Here is a 20,864-nt window from a genome sequence, read left to right as displayed (position 1 = left end):
ATATATTTTCATAAGAACTGTTGTTTAGCCATTTTTTTAAATTGCAAGTGTGAAACTTTAACTTAATCTTTTTCTGTTCAGTGCATCATCCTGTCATGTTGTTACATAGTGTTACCTATCCCTCTCACCGTTGTTTCATCTGATAATGACAAGAATGCCATTTTCTGTTTATCATTGTCATAGATAAAAATGCACCATAAGGCCAATGACATCCCTGTAGCACTTCATGGAAGACTCTTTTCTAAATTAACACTGATTCATTAATGACCAGTCTCTGATGGCTCTCACTGTAAATTAGCCTACTGGGATGATTTGCCAACCTTTATCATCTTATTATGGGCAAGATGGATGCCTGCTATCCATTTCTGAATGACTAGTTGATAGAGTTTAATCTCCCTTGGAAAGCTGGTGATTGCTTTTTGTGTACAATTTTAGAGCACAGTAGCACTTTTATAAGCTTCTACTATGCCTGTCCAATCAGGATGGCTCTTAATATTTGGAATCTATTTGAGAGCCAGTGTGGAGGTTATGCTGGATATTTAACCTATACATTGCTTTAATATACTATTTGGTACTTTTTGGGAACCCTCAGTCTTTTGGTGAAACAAAACCTTATTATTTTACCCTGAGTTACTCCTCCCCCACGGTTTCACCTCTCAGCGTGAAAGACAGTTCTTTGACAAATTTAGATTGCGGGTCTTCTTGACCTAAAGTAATTTAATTAGTTTTTATGGCCCAAATAACATTCACTACCTGGTAGCTGACTTTCTCCTGAAGAACTTTTTCAAATATAACCAGGTAGCATCTTAAAGGATATGCTCAAGTGTCCACAGCTAAGCCTGTATTCAGATTGTACAATTATAAACTTAATATGAGTTATAAATATATGTGAGTTAAATTAGAGTTCCAAACATTTACCTTTATAGATGCATAAATTATATAATTTTTTATATTTTTTCACCCTTATTAATATTATTTGCATTATAGTATTAATGTTCTGTAATTTACTTAGCCATTCCCTTTTTGTTGGACCTTTAGGGTCCTTCCAGATAGAAATAATGCTGTTTTAAAAATCTTTGAAAAGATTTTAAAAAATAATGCTTTTAGGGATGTAGTCTAAACAATGAAATGATCCAATTAAAGAGGATGATTATTTTTGTAACTTTTTTTCACTTTGCTAGATTCACTTCCAAAAAAGAGAAAGTTTTATTGGTTTATAATTCCTGGCATGATGAATGAATGAGTCAGTGATGAATTTTATCATTTTTAGCCATGTTTGTCCATTTGATGGATGGGAGAATAGTGCTTATGGAGTGTTTTACTTTTATCTTTTTGATTATTAGTAAGAATGAACATTCTCTCCTGATATTATTAGATAATTAATTTATGAAATTGCATGAAGATTAAGCACAAACTAAACAGGATAACAAGAATATATACTCTGTACAAAAGTAAAAGTGAAAATGAGTGGACAAAGAATTCTGACAGAAATTTACTACATAGGAAGTGCCTAAAAAGTATTATTATGTATATAATTATATATAATGTATATAGTTATAAAACAAGCTTACTTGGTTATTGTCCGGCCTAACTGCCGTGGGCTGCTGGGTCCTTCTTACCTAACTCAGGGCTTCTTTGATCAGCTGGATAAACGTAATGAGAGAAGAGACCTCCAGAGTCAAACAGAAGTGTAGGCTTTATTCTGGATACCAGCTACATGTCAGCATGCAGGATAAGTTCTTCCCGAGGGGAAAGGAACCCAGTATGCAGGGCTAGTGCTCCCCACGGGAGCCCCCTTCCCCCTCCCGAGGAGCAAGGAAAAGGAACCTTCAGGCTTTCCTGTCCCCATTTAAGCTGTCCCCCTGCTAGTTCACTCGTGGGCACCGTGCATGTTCTCAGCCCCTTAGCCAATTAACAACAGGTGTGCTCAGACCACGGACCAATCTCAAGGGTGGGATGCTCTCCCCAGCAAGTTTCCACTGAGAAGGGGTAGAAAAACAAGATAGCTCGTGTTTCACTCCTCAATTCCCAGCTGTTCCCTGGGGGACCTCGTGAGAGCTTTGCAGTTTAGAAGCCCTCACCTTTACCTGACCCAAGACTGTTCACGTGAAAACCGAGCTTACACCCCAACAGGTTATGTTTGTATTTTTATTAAATTAATAATACTTTTAAAGGCTCTAAGGAAAAATATTACATTTCATATACACATCATTTATAAATTGGAGAAATAGAAACCCATAGTAAATGTATTTTCCATAGAGGGTACTGGCATAGTTAGAAATAAAAATAAACCTGCTTAATGAAAAGATTAATGTTAAAAGAAATTTCTACTGAATGAGTAAATTTTACAAATACTTTTTCAAAAGACCCATTTTTTTAAAAGTATGAATATTCCTTAATATCTGTTAGTTTAATGAGCAAATTCTTTTAAAGAATTTACTGGTTTATTGTGGTTTCTTATTATCTTCATTTGCTCCCTGAAACTGTGGCTACTTTCTTTCCTCAGAGAAGTGTGAACACTTATTTTTATCATTTAGAATTGTTTTGCCCTTAAATTTCTGCATAAGGAATCCAGATGGCTTATAGAATTTGCAGTTTTTGCCTGCAAAAAGGAAGTGACTTAATGGCCAGTCTTTTGTATTAGAATTTTTTCATTTCATTAATATTTTCATTTGGAACTGCTGCACTCTACTGTTCATAGTTTGAATAACACTTGAATGCATTTCATTTTCAAGATGCAGGTAAGTCTAAAGGAAAGACCTGGATTGCAAACAGTTTTTCTTAATTTTATAACCTTTGCTGTATCCTTCAGGTTGGTCTCCCTACCTTAAATCTCTTCCCACTTTATTTCATCTTCCACTTAATGGCCAGATGATTTTCCTAAAGTTCACTTCTGACCTTGCCACTTTGCTGCTCAAGAAATTCCAATGGTTTCCTATTATCTCTAGCAAGATAAAATCACAATGCCTGGAATTAAATGACCCTGGAAGAGAGAGTGAGGCCAGTGAGTTTGGGCAGCTCTGCCTCACTTCAGTCTAGTTCATGAACAAGTCAAATATCACCCCATGGTGTCATTTGTCCTCTTCAAAAATGATGGATGAGCAACAGCAGGAGTTACCTGTAGGATCAGATCTGAAGTCCTTTTGTACTTAACTCTTTACCTACCATTCTCGTCTTCTTACAAGATATGCCCCTCCACACATTCTATAGTTACCTTGGTGTTCTTCTATTTCTCATTCATGGCATTCCATCTCCCAGTTTTGTGCCTTAGTTTGTTCTTCTGTGATTAACATTTCATCCTGTCATTATTCTGCTCAACTCAGTGATTCTAAACGTCTGGCTGTGGTTTTTTAAACGTGATTCTTTCTCTTCTGTTGACTGTTCCTTATTTACATCCTCTTCAGTAAAACCTGAAGCCTTTCATACCAAAACTGCCAAATTCTCCTCCTCTGTTCTCTGGTACGCCTCTTTCATAGGTAACAAACTAGATTTCATCATGAACATTTTCCTTTTTTCTTTCTCTGACTTTTTGCATTTGTTGAGTCCTGATTCTCTCTTCGTTACACAGCTTCTGTGGTTACCCTTTCTAACACTGGTGGTAATTTCATGCACTGAGCTAGATTCTCTCCTGTTTCCTCCCCGCCTGCATTGATTGTATCCTTGTTGATTATCTCATTGCTATCTCCACTCCACACTTACCCCAATAACTTTTCTTCGTGTGAAATTTATTCAGTACATATCACCCAGTCAGGATTCTGGGAGTTTTTTCTCTATAGACTGTTTGGATACTCTGTGTCCAAAGTAAGTTCATTGCCTGACATATAGTCTTCATCTTCTTCTTAACTCTTGCTCTCATTCTAGAGAACTTCAGCATCGGTATTGATACTCCCTCAAATAATGCTAAGCTCCCATTTTCTCAATTTATTAATTTCCCATGGCCTGCTCTTCCACCCTACTCTAGCTGTGTGTATAACACACAGATGGTTATACACTTGATCTAGCTATCACCCACAAGTGTTACACATCCATGAATTCTAAAATTCTTTTATTGGATCATTTTACCTTTCCCTTTGACTTGCAACTCAGAGTTTGCTCTGTTTCTTCGTTTTCAATTGACCGTCAGTCCTTCCTGCCCTTGCCTTAGATTTCACCAAAAAAGTTGAGGCTGTTCACCAGTAGCTCCCTTTTCTCCCCTTTTCCTTTCCTCATATCACTTGGATGCTTTTTGAAAGTATATTTTCTAGTCTTTTTTCACATGAAAATGTTTCCCTGCTTCTTGTCAAGGCAAACCTCTCCACTTGCCCAAGTGATTTCATTCCGTCCTGTCTTCTTCAGCAGATTGTCTCCTCGATTGTCCCTACCCTCTCACCAGTCTTCAGTTGTTCTTTATCTTCTCTGCTGCCTACAAACATGTCCATGTCTTGCCTATCCTCAAATGATCCTCAATTTCATCTATCTGTCCCTACTAGCTGTTATCCCATTTCTTTCCAGCTTTTTGGGTCTAAACTCCTTGAGAAAACCACCTAATAGGTGCTTCTGCTTCCTTTTCTCTTATTTTGTTCCTGTCTTCATGTAGTCTGATTTCCGACCTCATCATTTAACTGAAACTATTTTCTCTGCAAAGTTACCAATGACCTCTTAATTTTCTAAACTGATAGTCTTTAGTCAGAAAGTCATCTTTCACTGTCTTGCAGTCTTTGGCAATCACCACCACCACCATCTCCTCCTCCTCCTCCTTGTCCTCCTCCTAGGTTTTTGTGACACTACATGTATCACTGTGTGTTGTTTTCCCCTAGGAGAAGGAAGACTCTCAAGGACAACAGACTGTCTTATTTTTTTTTGTTTGGTCCCCTCTTATATAACAGTCTCTGTTATATAATGACTTACTAATGTAAACTATAATTATGTTACTATATTGACCCTTTATTTTTGTTATAATCAAATTAAATTATTTAGTTATGCTGCCATGTGACCTTTCCTAAAGTCCTACTCTAATGTTTTCTTATGATATTAAGGTAATACTGAAGCTTATATCCAGGAAGCATATGCTGTGGCAGATCTTGCCAGGTGGTAGAAGGGAGAAACCGCCTGATAACATTAAGCTTTTTTAAAGATGTAGTGGTACTGCCATGGAAACTTCTTCTTTGGTATCTGTACAAGACTCATATTGAGAAAGTACAAATTTAGGCTTGATCTGAGGAGCCAGAAAACTCAGAGCAGCTCAGCTTTCTTTATTCTGCATGGCAAAGCCAAATATTTCTCCCCTACTTTTGTGTTTCTACAACGTAGTCTGACAACTACTGAAATAGCCCCATGTTGATGTTTTAACTTATTTTACTATCAAAATGTTTACAGATCTTTTGTTCTTTTATTCTTTAGGCAAGAGGAGCAGATGTCCCAGATATTCCTGGGGAATCTCTTAAGACATGTGGCAGTACAGCAAGTACGAAAGTCAAACACGTGAAAAAGTAAGCATTAATTTTTCTAAGGTTTTAAGTAACTTTTACAAATTATTTCTTTTAGCTGCTAAAATGTTTCATTTGATTTCTTTGCTCCATAGACATAACTGTTTGTACTTTTAACCATTTTTATGGGGATTATTGTGGTATTGCTTAGGGAAAGCTGATCTATAGACTCAGATTGTTGAATCAAGAGACATTTCAATACTTGAGTTTACAAACATTTATACTAATTTTATTTTTAAAACATCATGTAGCATTGACTCTCCATCTAAAAGAAGAAAGGTTTATATTCTGGTGACCCCCTTTATTCATTGTTTGATGTTATTAGAAAAGTTAGCTCTGCAAACTGGGATTAAATGATTAGATTGTTTATATCTTTTTGTCTTGGAGAAGCAAGAAATCTCTATCAGCTATCTGTGTATAATATTTATAGTTGGTTGTATAGGCTTTAAACAGAATAGCCTGTGGGGTCGAACCTTTCTCTTAAGTATAGCGTGTGTATATGACAGTAGTTAGGTTTCAACTTCAGAAATTGAAAAGCCAAAGGATAAAAATGTTCATTCTGCTCTCTTAGATCCACCAATCCTGGACTTATGGGCTGTGACAACATTCACAGGTAAAATTGTAATTTTATATGTTTAGTCTTATTGTTGCTGCTGGTTAGAAACTGGCTGTTCACAGATGCGTTTGGGTAATTTTCTTAAAATTATGCTTTCCTGTGAGCATTGTCTTTGTATCTTGGTTAAGAGCCTGTAGGAATGCTCTGTTTTGTTTTGTTTTGTTTTGTTTTATTTGCCCATTGTGGTGAGATTGACTACTTTTTGTTTCAGGTAATTTCCCTGACTCTGTGTGTGTGTGTGTGTGTGTGTGTGTGTGTGTGTGTGTTTGCATGTGCAAGCTTTCAAGTACCGAATGATTTTCTTATTAGACTCATCAGTCTGTGGGTATTCAGAAACTTATGTGTTACTCATTTCTTTTCATGTGTTTTAGGTTGCCCTTTACTAAAGGTCATTTTCCAAAGATGGCAGAATGTGCACATTTCCATTATGAGAATGTGGAGTTTGGCAGCATACAGGTGAATTTGAAATGTGTCTTTTATACTGAGCTAAGTTTTTAGAATAGTGCTGCTTAACTTAGAAGCTGTGTTTTTTCCATTGGTTTATTTTTTGGATATGGAAAAAGATTGTCATTCTTTCAGGTTATACTTACACTGGGAATCGTTAGACATAAGGTACTAGGTATAATACTAATGATTACAAATGTAGAGATTCTGAATATTGGGGATTGATGACTTTGATGGAGAAGTAAAAGGCCTTCAAGGAAATGTATGTAACTTTGTGGAGCTGGTGTGGAAATTCTACCTGAAGATACAAAGAAAAGATATGCCAACAGTTGCTTGCATTCAAGATTCTTGATTTCTTCTCAGTACCTCCTTCAGTTGATGCAGGACTGGAAGCATGCTAGCATTTCATAGTATTTAGCTTTTGATTAGTTTCCCCTTTGTGAGAGAAAAGTCTAGGGGAGCTGGGCAAGTGAAGGGCATGCCAGAAGCCCTTGGCCATGCCTATTTCTTTTGGTCCATGGACATTTGAATTAATAGTGAATTGCCTTTTGCTTATCCCCACCTCTTCCTGGGAACCATTTCAGAATCAGTATTTCAGATGTCAAAGGGGATTGTACTCAGAAGGCAATGATTGATTATATTGGTATCCATGTAATGGAACATTTAAGGTACATGCTATATAGAGTTTTCTCTGTATTGTCACAAGTAGCATTCATAGGTGTTGGAGCTGCGTGAAAATAGTCCTTGTTTTTCTCCATGTTTTGTATTTTTAGACTCATTCTTAGTTGTCTGCCAAAGCAGTCAAACCTACAGAGGTATCTGTTTAAAATTCTTGAAGAGAACAGTTTTTTTTTTTTTCAACAAACAGTGATTAGTTCTTCATTATAGTTTTCAGGAAAGCATTTTAAGTTTGAATGTTTAATAGGCTATTTTTATGGCAATGACCTTTTTTTAGGGGTAAAATTTAATGTTGTTTCTTTTGTATCTTAACTTAGTTGTACTCCTGAGAACAAAAGACAGTCCATTTGTGGGCAAGCCAGTATTCTGTCACAAATACTGGCACCAAAGGTTTTGTGGTACAGCATCATAGTTTCCTTCTTCAACTTTTACTATGTTTATTAATTTAAGCATCCAGGAAGTGATCTAAACTTCTTAGATCTGTTTTTATTATCAGAAAGCATACTTATGTTTAAAGTAGTTTTGTTAAGAGAAAAATTCTTTGTAAAAAATTTTTAAAAGTAGTATATATTTGAGACTATGATTCAGATTTATGAATTCATTTATGAATATTCAAATTCATGAAATCAAATCCTGTGATTTTAAAGATGTTTGCATTGAAGTATTGAAAGCACTGATTTGATTTTATTGCTATTTGGTAAATATTTCTACCATATATTTCAGTGTATCAGTGATGAGTGTTTTTTCCCTTTTCTCTTTTAAGATATATTGAATTTAATGTTTATACATTCTAAGTGTCTTTCTTTTGAACTTTGTTGTTCCTTATTTTTTAATGGATACATATTGACAAAAATACCCTATCTTTTGCTTTTAAGTACTGTTTTCTCGTCTTTATTGACACCAGTAATTTAAGTCTAATATTCCCCTACATACACTAAGCAGAGGCTGTTATCAGAGTGGGGCAGAGAAACCAGAAAGAGCCAAAACAGGGAAAGAAAATTATAGACCAATTTCCCTAATGAATATTGATGCAAAAAGTTTAAATAATGTACTAGCAAGAAGATTATAGCAATATATGACAAGGATCATGCACTATGACCAGGTGAGATTTATACCAGGAATGTAGGACTAGTTCACTATTAGGAATACTATCAGTATAATTGATCATATCAATAACAAAACTAACAGAAAACATATGATTATTTCAACAGATGCAGAAAAAGCCTTTGACAAAATATAGCACCCATTCCTGTTAAAAACATTAGAGCACATAGGAATAAATGGGGCTTACCTTAAAATTATAAGTACTATTTATCGAAAACCATTAGGAAGTATTATTTGTATTGAGGGTAAACTGGAAGCCCATCTAGTACAATCAAGGGGGGGAAGGAAGGATGCCCATTATTACCTCTGTTATTTAATATAGTACTAGAAATGTTAGCTATAGCAGTAAGAGAACAAAAAGAAATGAAAGGAATTAGAATAGTCAATGAGGAAACAAAACTATTACTCTTTTCAGATGATATGATGTTATACTTAGAAAATCCTAGGGAATTAACTAAAATTTATTTTGAAATTATGAACTTCAGCAATGTTTCAGGATACAAAATAAACCCACATAAATCATCAACATTTCTATATATTACCAACAAAGTTCAGTAGCAGGAGATAGAAAGTAAAATTCCATTTAAAGTAACTGTAGACAATATAAAATGTTGGGAGTCTACCTGCCAAGATAACCCAGGAATCATATGAACACAACTGTAAAACACTTTTCACACAAATAAAGTCAGATTAATTGCTCATGGGTAGGTCCAGCCAATGTAATCAAAATGGCAATTCTACATAAATTAATCTATGTAGTCAATGCCATATCAATCGAACTATCAAAAATTAAATTTTAAAATTTATTTAGTATTTTTAAAAATATATTTATTTTTAGTTTTCATCATTTACTTCCAAAAGATTTTGAGTTCCAAATTTTCTCCCCATCTCTCGCTTCCACTCACCGCTGCAAGAGATCATGCATTCTGATTACCCCTTCTCCTAATTTGTACTCCCTTCTATCACACCTCTCCCTTGTCTCGTATGGCAAGACAGATTTCAATACCCATTGCCTGTATGTTTTCTTTCCCAGTTGCATGTAAAAATAATATTTTAAAATTCATTTTTAAATCTTTTGAGCTCCATCTTCTCTCCCTTTCTACCTCCCCAACCATCCCCACTGAGAAGGCACACAATTTGATATAGGTTATACATGTGTAGTCATGCAAAACACTTCCATAACAGTCATGATATAAAAGACTATATTTCCCTTCATCCTATCCTACCCCTCATTTATTCTATTCTCTCTTTTGACCCTGTCCCTCCTCAAAAGTATTTACTTCTACTTACCCCCTCCTCCCATTTGTCCTCCCTTCTATCATCCCCCCACTTTTCCCCTTCCCCCCTACTTTCCTGTAGTGTGAGATAGATGCTCATACCAAATTTAGTATGCATGTTATTCCCTCCTCAAACCAAATACAGGGAGAATAAGGTTCACTCTTTCCCTCTCACCCCCCCCCCTTCCCTTCCACTGAAAAAGCTTTTTCTTGCCTCTTTTATGTGACAGATAATTTATCCCATTCTGTTTCTCCCTTTCTCCTCTAAATGCATTCCTCTCTCACCCCTTAATTTTATTTTTTTAGATATCATGCTTTCCTATTCAACTCACCCTGTACCCTCTGTGTATATGTACATAATCCCTCCAACTACCCTAATACTGAGAAAAGTCTGAAGAGTTACATGTTACCTTTCCATGTAGGAATGTAAACAGTTCAACTTTAGTAAGTCCCTTATGATTTCTCTTTCCTGTTTCCTGTTTTTTATGCTTCTCTTGATTCTTGTGTTTGAAAGTCACATTTTCTATTGAACTCTGGTCTTTTCATCAAGAATGTTTGAAAGTCTGCCATTTCATTGAATAGAATAGAATTTTTCCCCCTGAAGTATTATACTCAGTTTTGCTGGGTAGGTGATTCTTGGTTTTAATCTCAGCTCATCTCCTGGAATATCATATTCCAAGCCCTCCAGACCCTTAATGTAGAAGCTGCTAGATTTTGTGTTATCCTGATTGTATTTCTGCAGTACTTGAATTGTTTCTTCCTAGCTGCTTGTGATATTTTCTCCTTGACCTGGGAGTTCTGGAATTTGTCTACAATATTCCTAAGAGTTTTTCTTTTGGGATGTCTTTTATGAGGTGATTGGTAGATTCCTTCCATTTCTCTTTTACTCTCATGTTCTAGAATATCAGGGCAGTTTTCCTTGATAATTTCTTGAAAGATGATGTCTATGTTCTTTTTTTGAGCATGACTTTCAGATAGTCCAATAATTTTTAAATTGTCTCTCCTGGATATGTTTTCCTGGTCACTTGTTTTTCCAATGAGATATTTCACACTGTCTGCTATTTTTCATTCCTTTGGTTTTGTTTTATAATTTCTTGATTTTTTTATGAAGTCGTTAGCTTCTATATGTTCCATTCTAATCTTTAAGAAATTATTTTCTTCAGTGAGCTTTTGTACCTTTTCCATCTGGCCAATTCTGCCTTTTAGACATTTTTCTTCTCATTGGCATTTTGGATCTCTTTTTCCATTTGGGTTAGTTTATTTTTTAAGCTATTATTTTCCTCAGCATTTTTTGGGTCCCCTTTAGCAAGCAGTTGACTTATTTTTCATGATTTTCTTGCTTCACTCTCATTTCTCTTTCCAATTTTTCCTCTACTTCTCTTACATAATTTTCAAAATCCTTTTTGAGCTCTCCCATGGCCTGAGACCAGTTCATATTTTTCTTGAAGGCTTTGGATATAGGAGTTTTGACTTTGTTGCCTTCTTCTGTTTAGATATTTTGGTCTTCCTTGTCCCAAAAATAAAGATTCTATAGTTTGATTCTTTTCCTGATTTTTGCTCATCATCCCAGTCACTTATTTGACTTTTAAAGTCTTTATCAAGGTCTTTCTCTACTTCTAGTGGAGTGGGGGTGGTACTGTCAGTTACTCGATCCCCCCTAGAGCTCCAGAAACAACCACTGCCATGTCTTCCATGGAAGACTCCACTCCCTCTGTGGCCCTGGGGTTAGGGCCAGACCACTCTGGACTCTCACACAGGTTTGCCAGGTTTTTTCCACTGACCTTCCAATTTGTTCTTGGTGTTTTGGTGTTGTAACGTCTAGAAATTGCCATGAGTGCCAGAGATTCAGTCCCCCCAAGGCCTGCTCAGGTTTCATCTGTGCTGGCACAGCCCATGTTGGACTGCTCTCTGCTCCTGGAGATTTGCTTTACTTTATCATTCTGTGGGTTCTGCAGCTCCAGAATTTGATTAGAGTGATGTTTTACAGGTATTTGGCTTGGCTTAGCAGAAGAGGTCTAGAAGTCCCTGCTTCAACTCTGCACTTCCCCCCTCTCCCCGCCCTGAAAAATTATTTTAAAGAATGAGATTCATCTGGAAAGCTCAAGGATATCAAGGCAATCAATGAAAAAAATGCTAAATTAGGTGGGCTAGCCATACCACATCTCAAATCGTATTATAAAGTGGTATTATCAGATTAATCTGTTACTCACTGAGAAATAGAGTGTTGGATCAGTGGAGTAGATTAGGTACAAATTACATTATAGTAAATGACCATCGTAGTCTAGTATATGATAAACCCAGAATTCTAAGCTTTCTGAATAAAAACTCATTATTTGACAAAAACTGCTAGGAACACTGGAAGACAATATGGCAGAAACTAGTTATAGACCAGTAACTTAAACTGTATACTAAGATAAGGTCAAAATGGATACACATGTGTTCATCCTTTGTTGCTGAAGAAGACCATTCCTTCAGAGAAATGATGACATGACTTGCACTTGACTTTGTTTTTGAGTGAGGGAGGGCTGTGCAGGTCACCAGCCTCATTTCTCCTCCAGAGCCAGTGACCAGATATTCATCAGGATGACTGGAGATGACCCAGGATGAAGCAATTGGGGTTAAATGACTTGCCCAAGGTCACACAGCTAGTGAGTGTCAAGTGTCTGAGGTGAGATTTGAAAGATATGTACATAAAGGATGATACCATAAACAAACTAAGAGAGCATGGAATAGTTTATATGTCAGATTTAAGGATAAGGGATGAATTTAGGACCAAAGAAGACATAAAGAGCATTAAAAAATGTAAAATACATAATTTTGATCATATAAAATTAAAAAAGTTTTGCACAATCACTGCAACCAAAATTATAAGGAAAGAAGAAAACCGGGGAAAAAATTTTCAACCAGTATCTCTGATAAAGACCTCATTTTTCAAATATAGAAAACTGAATCAAATTCATAAAAATATAATCCATTCCCCAATTAATATATGATCAAAGAATATGAACAGTTTTCAGAGGAAGAAATAAAACTGTCTAGAGGCATATGTAGAAGTGCTCCGTATCACTTTTGATTTGAGAAATGTAGGTTAAAACCTCACACTTAGCAGAAAACTGGGACACTAATGCACTGTTGGTGGAGTTGTGAACTGCTGGTGCAACTATTCTGGAGAACAATTTGGAACTATGCCCAAAGGGCTATAAAACCTTTAATTTGGCAATACCACTAATAGGTCTGTAACCCAAACATATCCCCTCAGGGAGAAAAGATCTCTTTGTACAAAAATATTTATAGTAGCTCTTTTTCTGGTGGCTAAAAATTGAAAGTCAAAGAGATGCCCATTATTTGGCGAATGGCTAAATGAGCTGCAGTATATCATTATAATTGAATATTTCTATAAGAAATGACAAGCAGGATGATTTCAGAAAAACCTGGACTTTCATAAATTGATACATAGTGAAGGGAACAGAATCAGGAGAATGCTGTACACAGTAACAACAATATTATTCAGTAGAGAATTGTGAATGATTTAACTATTCTCAGCAATACATTGATCCAAGACAATCCCAAGGGACTAATGGTAAAGTATACTATTCACCTCCAAAAAAGTGATATTGATTGAATATAGACTGAAGCATGCGATTTTTCACTTTCTTTTTTTCATTTTTTTCTTTTATTTGAGTCTTCTTGTACAAAATGATTAATACGGAACTGTTTTACATAACTCCACATGTATAGCCTATATTTGATTGCTTACTTTGATTGTCTTGTGTAGGGGAGGGGAGGAATAGAATTTGGAACTCAAGACTTTAAATAAAAATGTTTAAAAGTTGGAAAAAACCAGAGGAATATATAACTAATTCCTTTATATGTGGCACTTACACCATATGCCATGTTTAATAAAGGTCTATGAGTAGTAAAGATCTGTGAGACAGGAAATGGAATCACTTCCTCATAGTGATACTTCAAGAAGTTGAACTTGCATTTTTTAGGGTCATTACAATATATGCTTTGTATGTGCCCAAGGTGAGAATTTACTTTGCAAGGAAACCAATATAGGTGTTTACGGTTGGGTATTTTTTCCCACTACAAGGCCTATAAGGACACAGTATCTACATAGTCTAGTTTATTTGGGATATTGTAAAAATGTATTATTTAAACATACATCTCAAGAACTAATCTGGCCGGGTAATATAGCCATCCCCTGTACTTCTCCTTGAGACTTTCTTTGTTATAATTGAAGTAAGTACAAGGTCAGAAAAGAGAACCCAGTCCTACTTATGAAAACAATAAAAGTAAAGTTTCTTAAAGGGAATTATAGCACAATAATAACTTATTGATAAATTCAATACAAAGTGTGAATTAATCAACGTTTTTAAAATTTCTGTTATGTACAAAGCCTTGTGCTATGTTTTGAGAATTCAGAGAAATGTTAAACAGTCCCTGCCCTTCTTAACATGTAGAAGGAGACAAGTAAACATATAAATATACATAAAATATTATAACCACCATTTATTTGACGCTTTGATGTTTGCAAAATGCCCTACCTCCAAGAACTCTGTGAGGTTGGTACTATACAAAATAAATGGATGCATTAAAGTTTTTTGATAGATGTCACAAGTAGATATGGGGAATCAGGAGATTCTAGGAGGAGTTGGTAAGGGGAGAGTACATTTTAGCTATGGGGTACATACAAGTACATGGAGATGGAGAGGTGATGTATTATGTATGACTAGTAATAAGGCCAGTTTGGCTGATGTGTAGGGGAATAATACATAGGGCTAGAAATGTAGGTTGGAGGTAGGTTGTAAAGGGCTCTAAATGTCAGAGAACTTTATATGATTCTACAAATAAAGGGAGGCATTGGAACATCTTGAGCAGGGTAGTGACATGATCAGACCTGTATTTTGGCAACTTATGCATAGCTTTGAAATATCTCTTCTTTCTCCTCCAGCAAATTGAACATCCTTCCCTTTCACTCACTTTTCCTTAATTACACACACACACACACACACACACACACACACACACACACACACACACACACACACACACACACACACACACGTTCTTTCCATACTGCTTATGAATATGCCCAGATCTCTCTCATTCTAAAAAGACCCTCTGATAACCTGACCATCTCCTCAAGCTATCATCTTTTATTTTTTCTCCCTTTACTCAACCATTCTTCTGGGGAGGAGGGTGGAACTGTTTTTATTTGGTGCCCTGATGTTTTTCCTCTCTTCTAAATTCTTTATGATCTTGTTTCCAGCCTCATCCCTGAATTGAAATTGTTTCTCCTAGAATTGCAGTGATCTCTTGTAACAAAAATATATTTTAAAAAATTTTATGGCTTTTTTTCAGATAGCAAATTATTTCTTTTTTCTCCCTCCCATCCCTCTGCTCCCCAAGAAAAGCAAAAAGAAATACAAAACTCTTGTAACAAATAAGTATAATCAAGTTCAAACAGAATCTCACATTGATCATTTTTTGATAATCAGTTCTCTGTCACGAGGTGGCAGCATTACTCATCAGCAGTCCTCTGAGATCATTACGTTGAATAGATCTCTAAACTCTTTCAAAATGGTTAATTTTTGCAGTATTGATACTAGAGTATAAGTTGTTTTTCTGATCCTGCGTATTTCAGTATATCATTTCAGTTCATACAGGTCTTTCCAGGTTTCTCTGAAACTATCTTCATTTCTTTTTTTAAATTTTTTTTTAAAATTAATTTATTTTTTTTTTTAGTTTTCAACATTCACTTCTACAAGATTTTGAGTTCCGAATTTTCTCTCTATCTCTTCCCTCTGCCCACCCCAAGACAGTGTGCATTCTGATTACCCCCTTTCCCCATCTGCCCTCCCTTCTTTCACATCCCTCCCTTCTCTTATCCCCATCCCCTCCGTTTTCTTGTAGATCTGGATAGATTTCTATACCCCATTGCTTCTATGTCTTATTTCCCAGTTGCATGTAAAAACAATTTTTAACATTCGTTTTTAAAACTTTTAGTTCCACCTTCTCTTCCTGAATCCCTCCCCATCCATTTCCATTGAGAAGGCATTCAGTTTGATATAGGTTATACCTCTGTAGTCATGCAAAACACTTCCATAATTTCACGACATGAAAGACTAACTATATTTCCCTCTATCCTATCCTGCCCCCATTTATTCTATTCTCTCTTTTGACCATGTCCCTCCTTAAAAGTGTTTACTTCTACTTACCCCCTCCTCTCATTTGTCCTCCCTTCTATCATCACCCAGCCCCCGTTATCTCCTTCCCCCCTACTTTCCTGTAGTTTAAGATAGATTTTCATACCAAATTCAGTATGCATGTTATTCCCTCTTTACGCCAAATGCAATGACAGGAAGGTTCATTCTTTCCCTCTCACCTCCCCCCTTTTCCCCTCCATTGAAAAAGCTTTTTCTTCTCTCTTTTATATGAGAGATACTTTGCTCCATTCTAGTTCTCCCTTTCTCCTTCTCCCAATGTATTCCTCTCTCACCCCTTAATTTTATTTTTTTAGATATCATCCCTTCATATTCAACTCACCCTGTGCCCTCTGTCTATATGTACATAATCCCTCCAACTACCCTAATACTGAGAAAAGTCTGAAGAGTTACTAATATTATCTTTACATGTAGAAATGTAAATAGTTCAGCTTTAGTAAGCCCCTTATGATTTTTCTTTCCTGTTTACCTTTTCATGCTTCTCTTGATTCTTGTGTTTGAAAGTCACATTTTCTATTGAACTCTGGTCTTTTCATCAAGAATGTTTGAAAGTCTGCCATTTCATTGAATAGAATAGAATTTTTCCCCCTGAAGTATTATACTCAGTTTTGCTGGGTAGGTGATTCTTGGTTTTAATCTTAGCTCATTTGACCTCTGGAATATCACATTCCAAGCCCTCCAGTCCCTTAATGTAGAAGCTTCTAGATCTTGTGTTATCCTGGTCATGTTTCTACAATACTTGAATTGCTTGTTTCTGGCTGCTTGCAATATTTTTTCCTTGTCCTGGAAGCTTTGGAATTTGACTACAGTATTCCTAGGAGTTTTCCTTTTCATATCTCTTTCAGGAGGTGATCAGTGGATTCTTTCAGTATCTATTTTACCCCCTAGTTCTAGAATATGAGCGCAGTTTTCCTTCATAATTTCTTTTTTTTAGTTTAATTTTTCATTTTTAACACAGTTCGTAACATAAAACACGATACTTCTTTTTAAAGCACTTACAATATAGACCACAAAAGGATTTTTTTTAAAACATTAACTAAGACATAAATAATATTTATGTTTGCTATCTTCACAAGCCCTTGACCTAATTGTCTCCACTGTATTGCTAAGAATTAAAAGATCCTAACTTCTTGTTGTTGGTCTAAAGTTTTAAGCCTAATAGCTTAATTTTAGACTTAACCTTGGATGATCCCATACCAACAATCTGTAATTTAATAGATCTAGTATTAAGCTTACAAACTTTTTGACTATAGGAAATTGCCACCAAGAGTAGGGACATTGCAGGGAAACGGTATCTCCCCAACTTCATTTCAATTCCAGGCAGGAGTAGATTGTCAACTTGCAAGTCTGCCAGGTGTCAGTGGGGAAAATGAGCCAAGAGAATCCTACCTCAGCCCAGGCTGAACAGCCACTCTCCCACCCTTCCCATGAGATCACCTTTTGCAGTTCATACCAGCGTCTCACAGGCTTACTGGCATCATGGATTGGAGGCTCAGACTGCCATTCTTACTATCTGTATCTGGAGTTAGACTCAGAACAACAGTCACTTAATAGTCCCATAGCATCTTAAGATAGCAAGTTCCAATAATCAGGTTTCAAATATGATTATAATTTCACTTTGGCTGAGGAACATCTTTTGAGGCAAGTCTTAAGTGGCTTACATGCCTTGCTATACATGTTCTAGTTCCTGATTAAACAGCAATCATAAAATCAAATTTACCAGTAGAATCTTAACTTTTCCATCAATGCCAAATTTTACCTGAAGTTACCTTCCTAAGACTAAAATTCTTTCCCCCAACTAAAGAAGTTATTGATTTATTCTCAGTAATTTATTCGTTTTTAATGCTAATTGCTTTTACCTCACTTTGTAAAATGTCCAATTTTTCTCCCCATCACTCCCCTCCCCCTGCTTCCTAATACCTTGCATTCTGATTACTCCTTCCCTCAATGTAGCCTCCCTTCTATCACACCCCACCCTTCCCTTATCCCTATCTTCTCTCTTTTCTTATAGGACAAGATAAATTTCTATACCCCATTCCCTGTATTTATTTCTGATTATATGCAATAAAAATTCACAAAATTTGTTGCTAATACTTTGAATTCTAACTTCACTTCCTCCCTCCCCCCCAACCCCACTGAGAAGTCAAGCAATTCACTACAGACTCAATATGTGTTGTTTTGCAAAAGACTTCCATAATAATCATGTTGTGTAATACTAACTATATTGCCCTCTATCCTACTCCATCCCCCCTTATTTTTTTTCCCTCATTTGACCTTGTCCCTTCCCGAAAGTGTTTATTTCTAGTAACTCCCTTCTCCCATTTGCCCTCCCTTCTATCATTCCCCTCACCCTACTTGTCACCTCCTCCTCTACTTTCCTGTGGTGTAAGACAGATTTTCATATCAAATTTAGTGAGCATGTTATTCCCTCCTTCAGCCATATGTGGAGAGAGTGGCTTCACTTTTCCCCTCTCCTCTTCTCCCTTTTCTCCTTCATTGAACAAGATTTTTCTTATCTCTTTTATGAGTTATAGCCTGCCCCATTCCATTTCTCCCTTTCTCCTCCCAGCATTTTCCTCCCTCACCCCTTAATTTTTATTTTATTTTATTTTTTTGTGTGGCTATCATTTCTTCTGATTCAACACACCCTGTACTCTCTGTCTATATATGTGTGTGTGTGTGTCTGTACAATCCCTTCACCTACCCAAATACTGAGAAAAGATTCAAGAGTTATAAATATTTTCTTTCCATGTAGTAATGTAAACAGTTCAGCTTTAGAAAGTCTTTTATGATTTTTCTTTCCTGTTTACTTTTTCATGCTTCTCTTGATTCTGTATTGGAAAGTCAAATTGTCTACACAGTTCTGGTCTTTTCCTCAGTATGAATGCTTCCAAGTCTTCTATATCATTGAATGACCATTTATTCCCTTGAAGTATTATACTCAGATTTGCTGGGTAGGTGATTCTTGGTTTTAATCCCACTTTCTTTGACTTCTGGAATATCCTGTTCCAAGCCCTCGATCCCTTAATGTTGAAGCTGCCAGATCCTGTGTTATCCTGATTGTATTTCCACGATACTCAAATTGTTTCTTTCCAGCTGCTTGCAGTATTTTCTCCTTGATCTGGAAATTCTGAAATTTGGCCACAATATTCATAGGAGTTTCTCTGTTCGGGTCTCTTTCTGGAGGTGATGGGTGGATTCTTTCAGTATTTGTTTTGCCCTCTGGTTCTAGAATATCAGGGCAGTTTTCCTTGATAATTTCATGGAAGATAATGTCCAGGCTCTTTTTTTGATCATGACTTTCAGCTAGTCCCATAATTTTTAAATTGTTTCTCCTGGATCTATCTTCCAGGTCAGTTGTTTTTCCAGTTAGATATTTTATGTTATCTTCTATTTTTTTCAAACTTTTGGTTTTGTTTTTTAACTGCTTGGCTTATCTCATAGTCATTCATTTCCCTGAACTCAATTCTCTCTTTCAATGAACTGTTTTGTTCAGTGAGCTTTTGAACCTTCTTTTTAAAGGTGTTCTTTTCCTCAGCATTTTTTGATTCTCCTTTAGTAAGCTGCTAACTCATTTTTCAAGCTCTTCTATTGCCTGAGGCCAATTTAAGTTCCCTTTGGAGGCCCTGGAGGCAGGGGGTCTTGACTTCCTCTGACAGTATGCCTTGTTCTTACTCATCCTAAAGGATGGGAGGAGACACCTGTTCCCCAAGAAAGTAACCTTCTATGGTCTTATTTTTTTCTCTCTTTTTTGTGCATTTTCCCAGCCAATTATTTGACTTCTGAGTTTCCTCTCCATACCCACCTTGCCTCCAGTTCCACCAAGGCGGCACTGTGGGCTGAGATTCAGATGAACTCCTCTAATCCCTCAGGGGCTTTAGGCTGGGGGCAGGGCTGCTATTCAGTGTGAGATTAAGATCAGCTGCTCAGGTGGGGGCAGGGCCACCACACAGAGCTCAGTTCCCTCAGGGGGTTTAAAATGAGACCTTCAACAATGGATGTGGGCTGCTGCCTGCCTTGGGAGCCCCCATCTACTGCTGCCTCCCCTGCTGCCAACCGAGGAGACGTGAGTTATGGGGACACCCTGCTCCCTTCTTGGCCAGTCGAAAAACCCTTTCACTGACCTTTAGTGCATGTGGGTTGAGGGATCTGCACTGCTGCTGGAGATTCTGTCCCTGAAGCCTGCTCATTTCTGCTCCTCCCAGTGCCATGTGACCAAGGCTGGGCTGCGCTCTGCTCCTTATCTGGTGCAACAGACCTTTCCTGTTGGTCTTTCAGGTCACTCTGGGCTGAAAATCTCCTCCACTCTATTGTTCAGTGGCTGCTGCTCTAGAATTTGTTGAGAGTTCTTCTTTACAGGTATTTTATGGGCTGTGGGGTAAGAGCTAATGTATGTACATCTTTCTACTCTGACATCTTGGCTCCGCCCCCTGATAATTTCTTGCGAGACAATGCCTAGGCTTTTTTTTTTTGACCATGGCTTTCAGGTAGTCCTGTAATTTTTAAATTGTCTCTTCTGGATCTGTTTTCCAGGTCAGTTGTTTTTCCAATAAGATATTTCACAATCTGCTGTGTTTTCATTCCTTTTTTTTGTTTTATAATTTCTTGATTTTTTCATAAAGCCTTTAGCTTCTGTATCCTCCATTCTAATCTTTAAGGAATTATTTTCTTCAGTGAGCTTTTGTACCTTCTTTTCCATCTGGTCAATTCTGCTTTTTAAGGCATTCTTCTCCTCATTAGCTTTTTGGATCTCTTTTTCATTTAGGTTAGTCTTTTTTATAGTGTTATTTTCTTCAGCATTTTTTGGGTCCCCTTTGGCAAGCAGTTGACTTGTTTTTCATGATTTTCTTGCATCTCTCTTACTTCTCTTTCCAATTTTTCCTCTTCTTCTCTTGCTTGATTTTCAAAATCTTTTTTGTGTGCCACCATGGCCTGATGAGACCAATTCATATTTTTCTTGGAGGCTTTGATTTTGTTGTCTTCTGTTTGTATATTTTGGTCTTCCTTGTCCCCAAAGTAAAATTCTATAGTCTGATTCTTTTGCTGGTTTTTG

The 20,864-nt window shown here is 36.6% G+C and overlaps 1 protein-coding gene across 10 annotated transcripts in view; it reads left to right on the top strand.

Annotated features, from left to right (window-relative positions):
• The window catches only part of ARHGAP32 (Rho GTPase activating protein 32), a 419,500-nt gene that overhangs the window by 175,522 nt on the left and 223,114 nt on the right, over positions 1-20,864 (top strand). For all 10 annotated transcript variants that reach the window (XM_072611576.1, XM_072611573.1, XM_072611577.1 and 7 more), the window contains 3 exons: positions 5,380-5,468; positions 6,037-6,078; positions 6,453-6,537. In XM_072611576.1, the coding sequence (XP_072467677.1) occupies positions 5,380-5,468; positions 6,037-6,078; positions 6,453-6,537 (216 nt within the window). The remainder of the gene's footprint in view (positions 1-5,379; positions 5,469-6,036; positions 6,079-6,452; positions 6,538-20,864) is intronic.

Source organism: Notamacropus eugenii, chromosome 5, assembly GCF_028372415.1.
Source record: "Notamacropus eugenii isolate mMacEug1 chromosome 5, mMacEug1.pri_v2, whole genome shotgun sequence".
Classification (NCBI taxonomy): Eukaryota; Metazoa; Chordata; class Mammalia; order Diprotodontia; family Macropodidae; genus Notamacropus; species Notamacropus eugenii.
The sequence above is the reverse complement of the archived record's forward strand: the minus strand, read 5'-3'. Positions and strand labels throughout refer to the sequence as shown.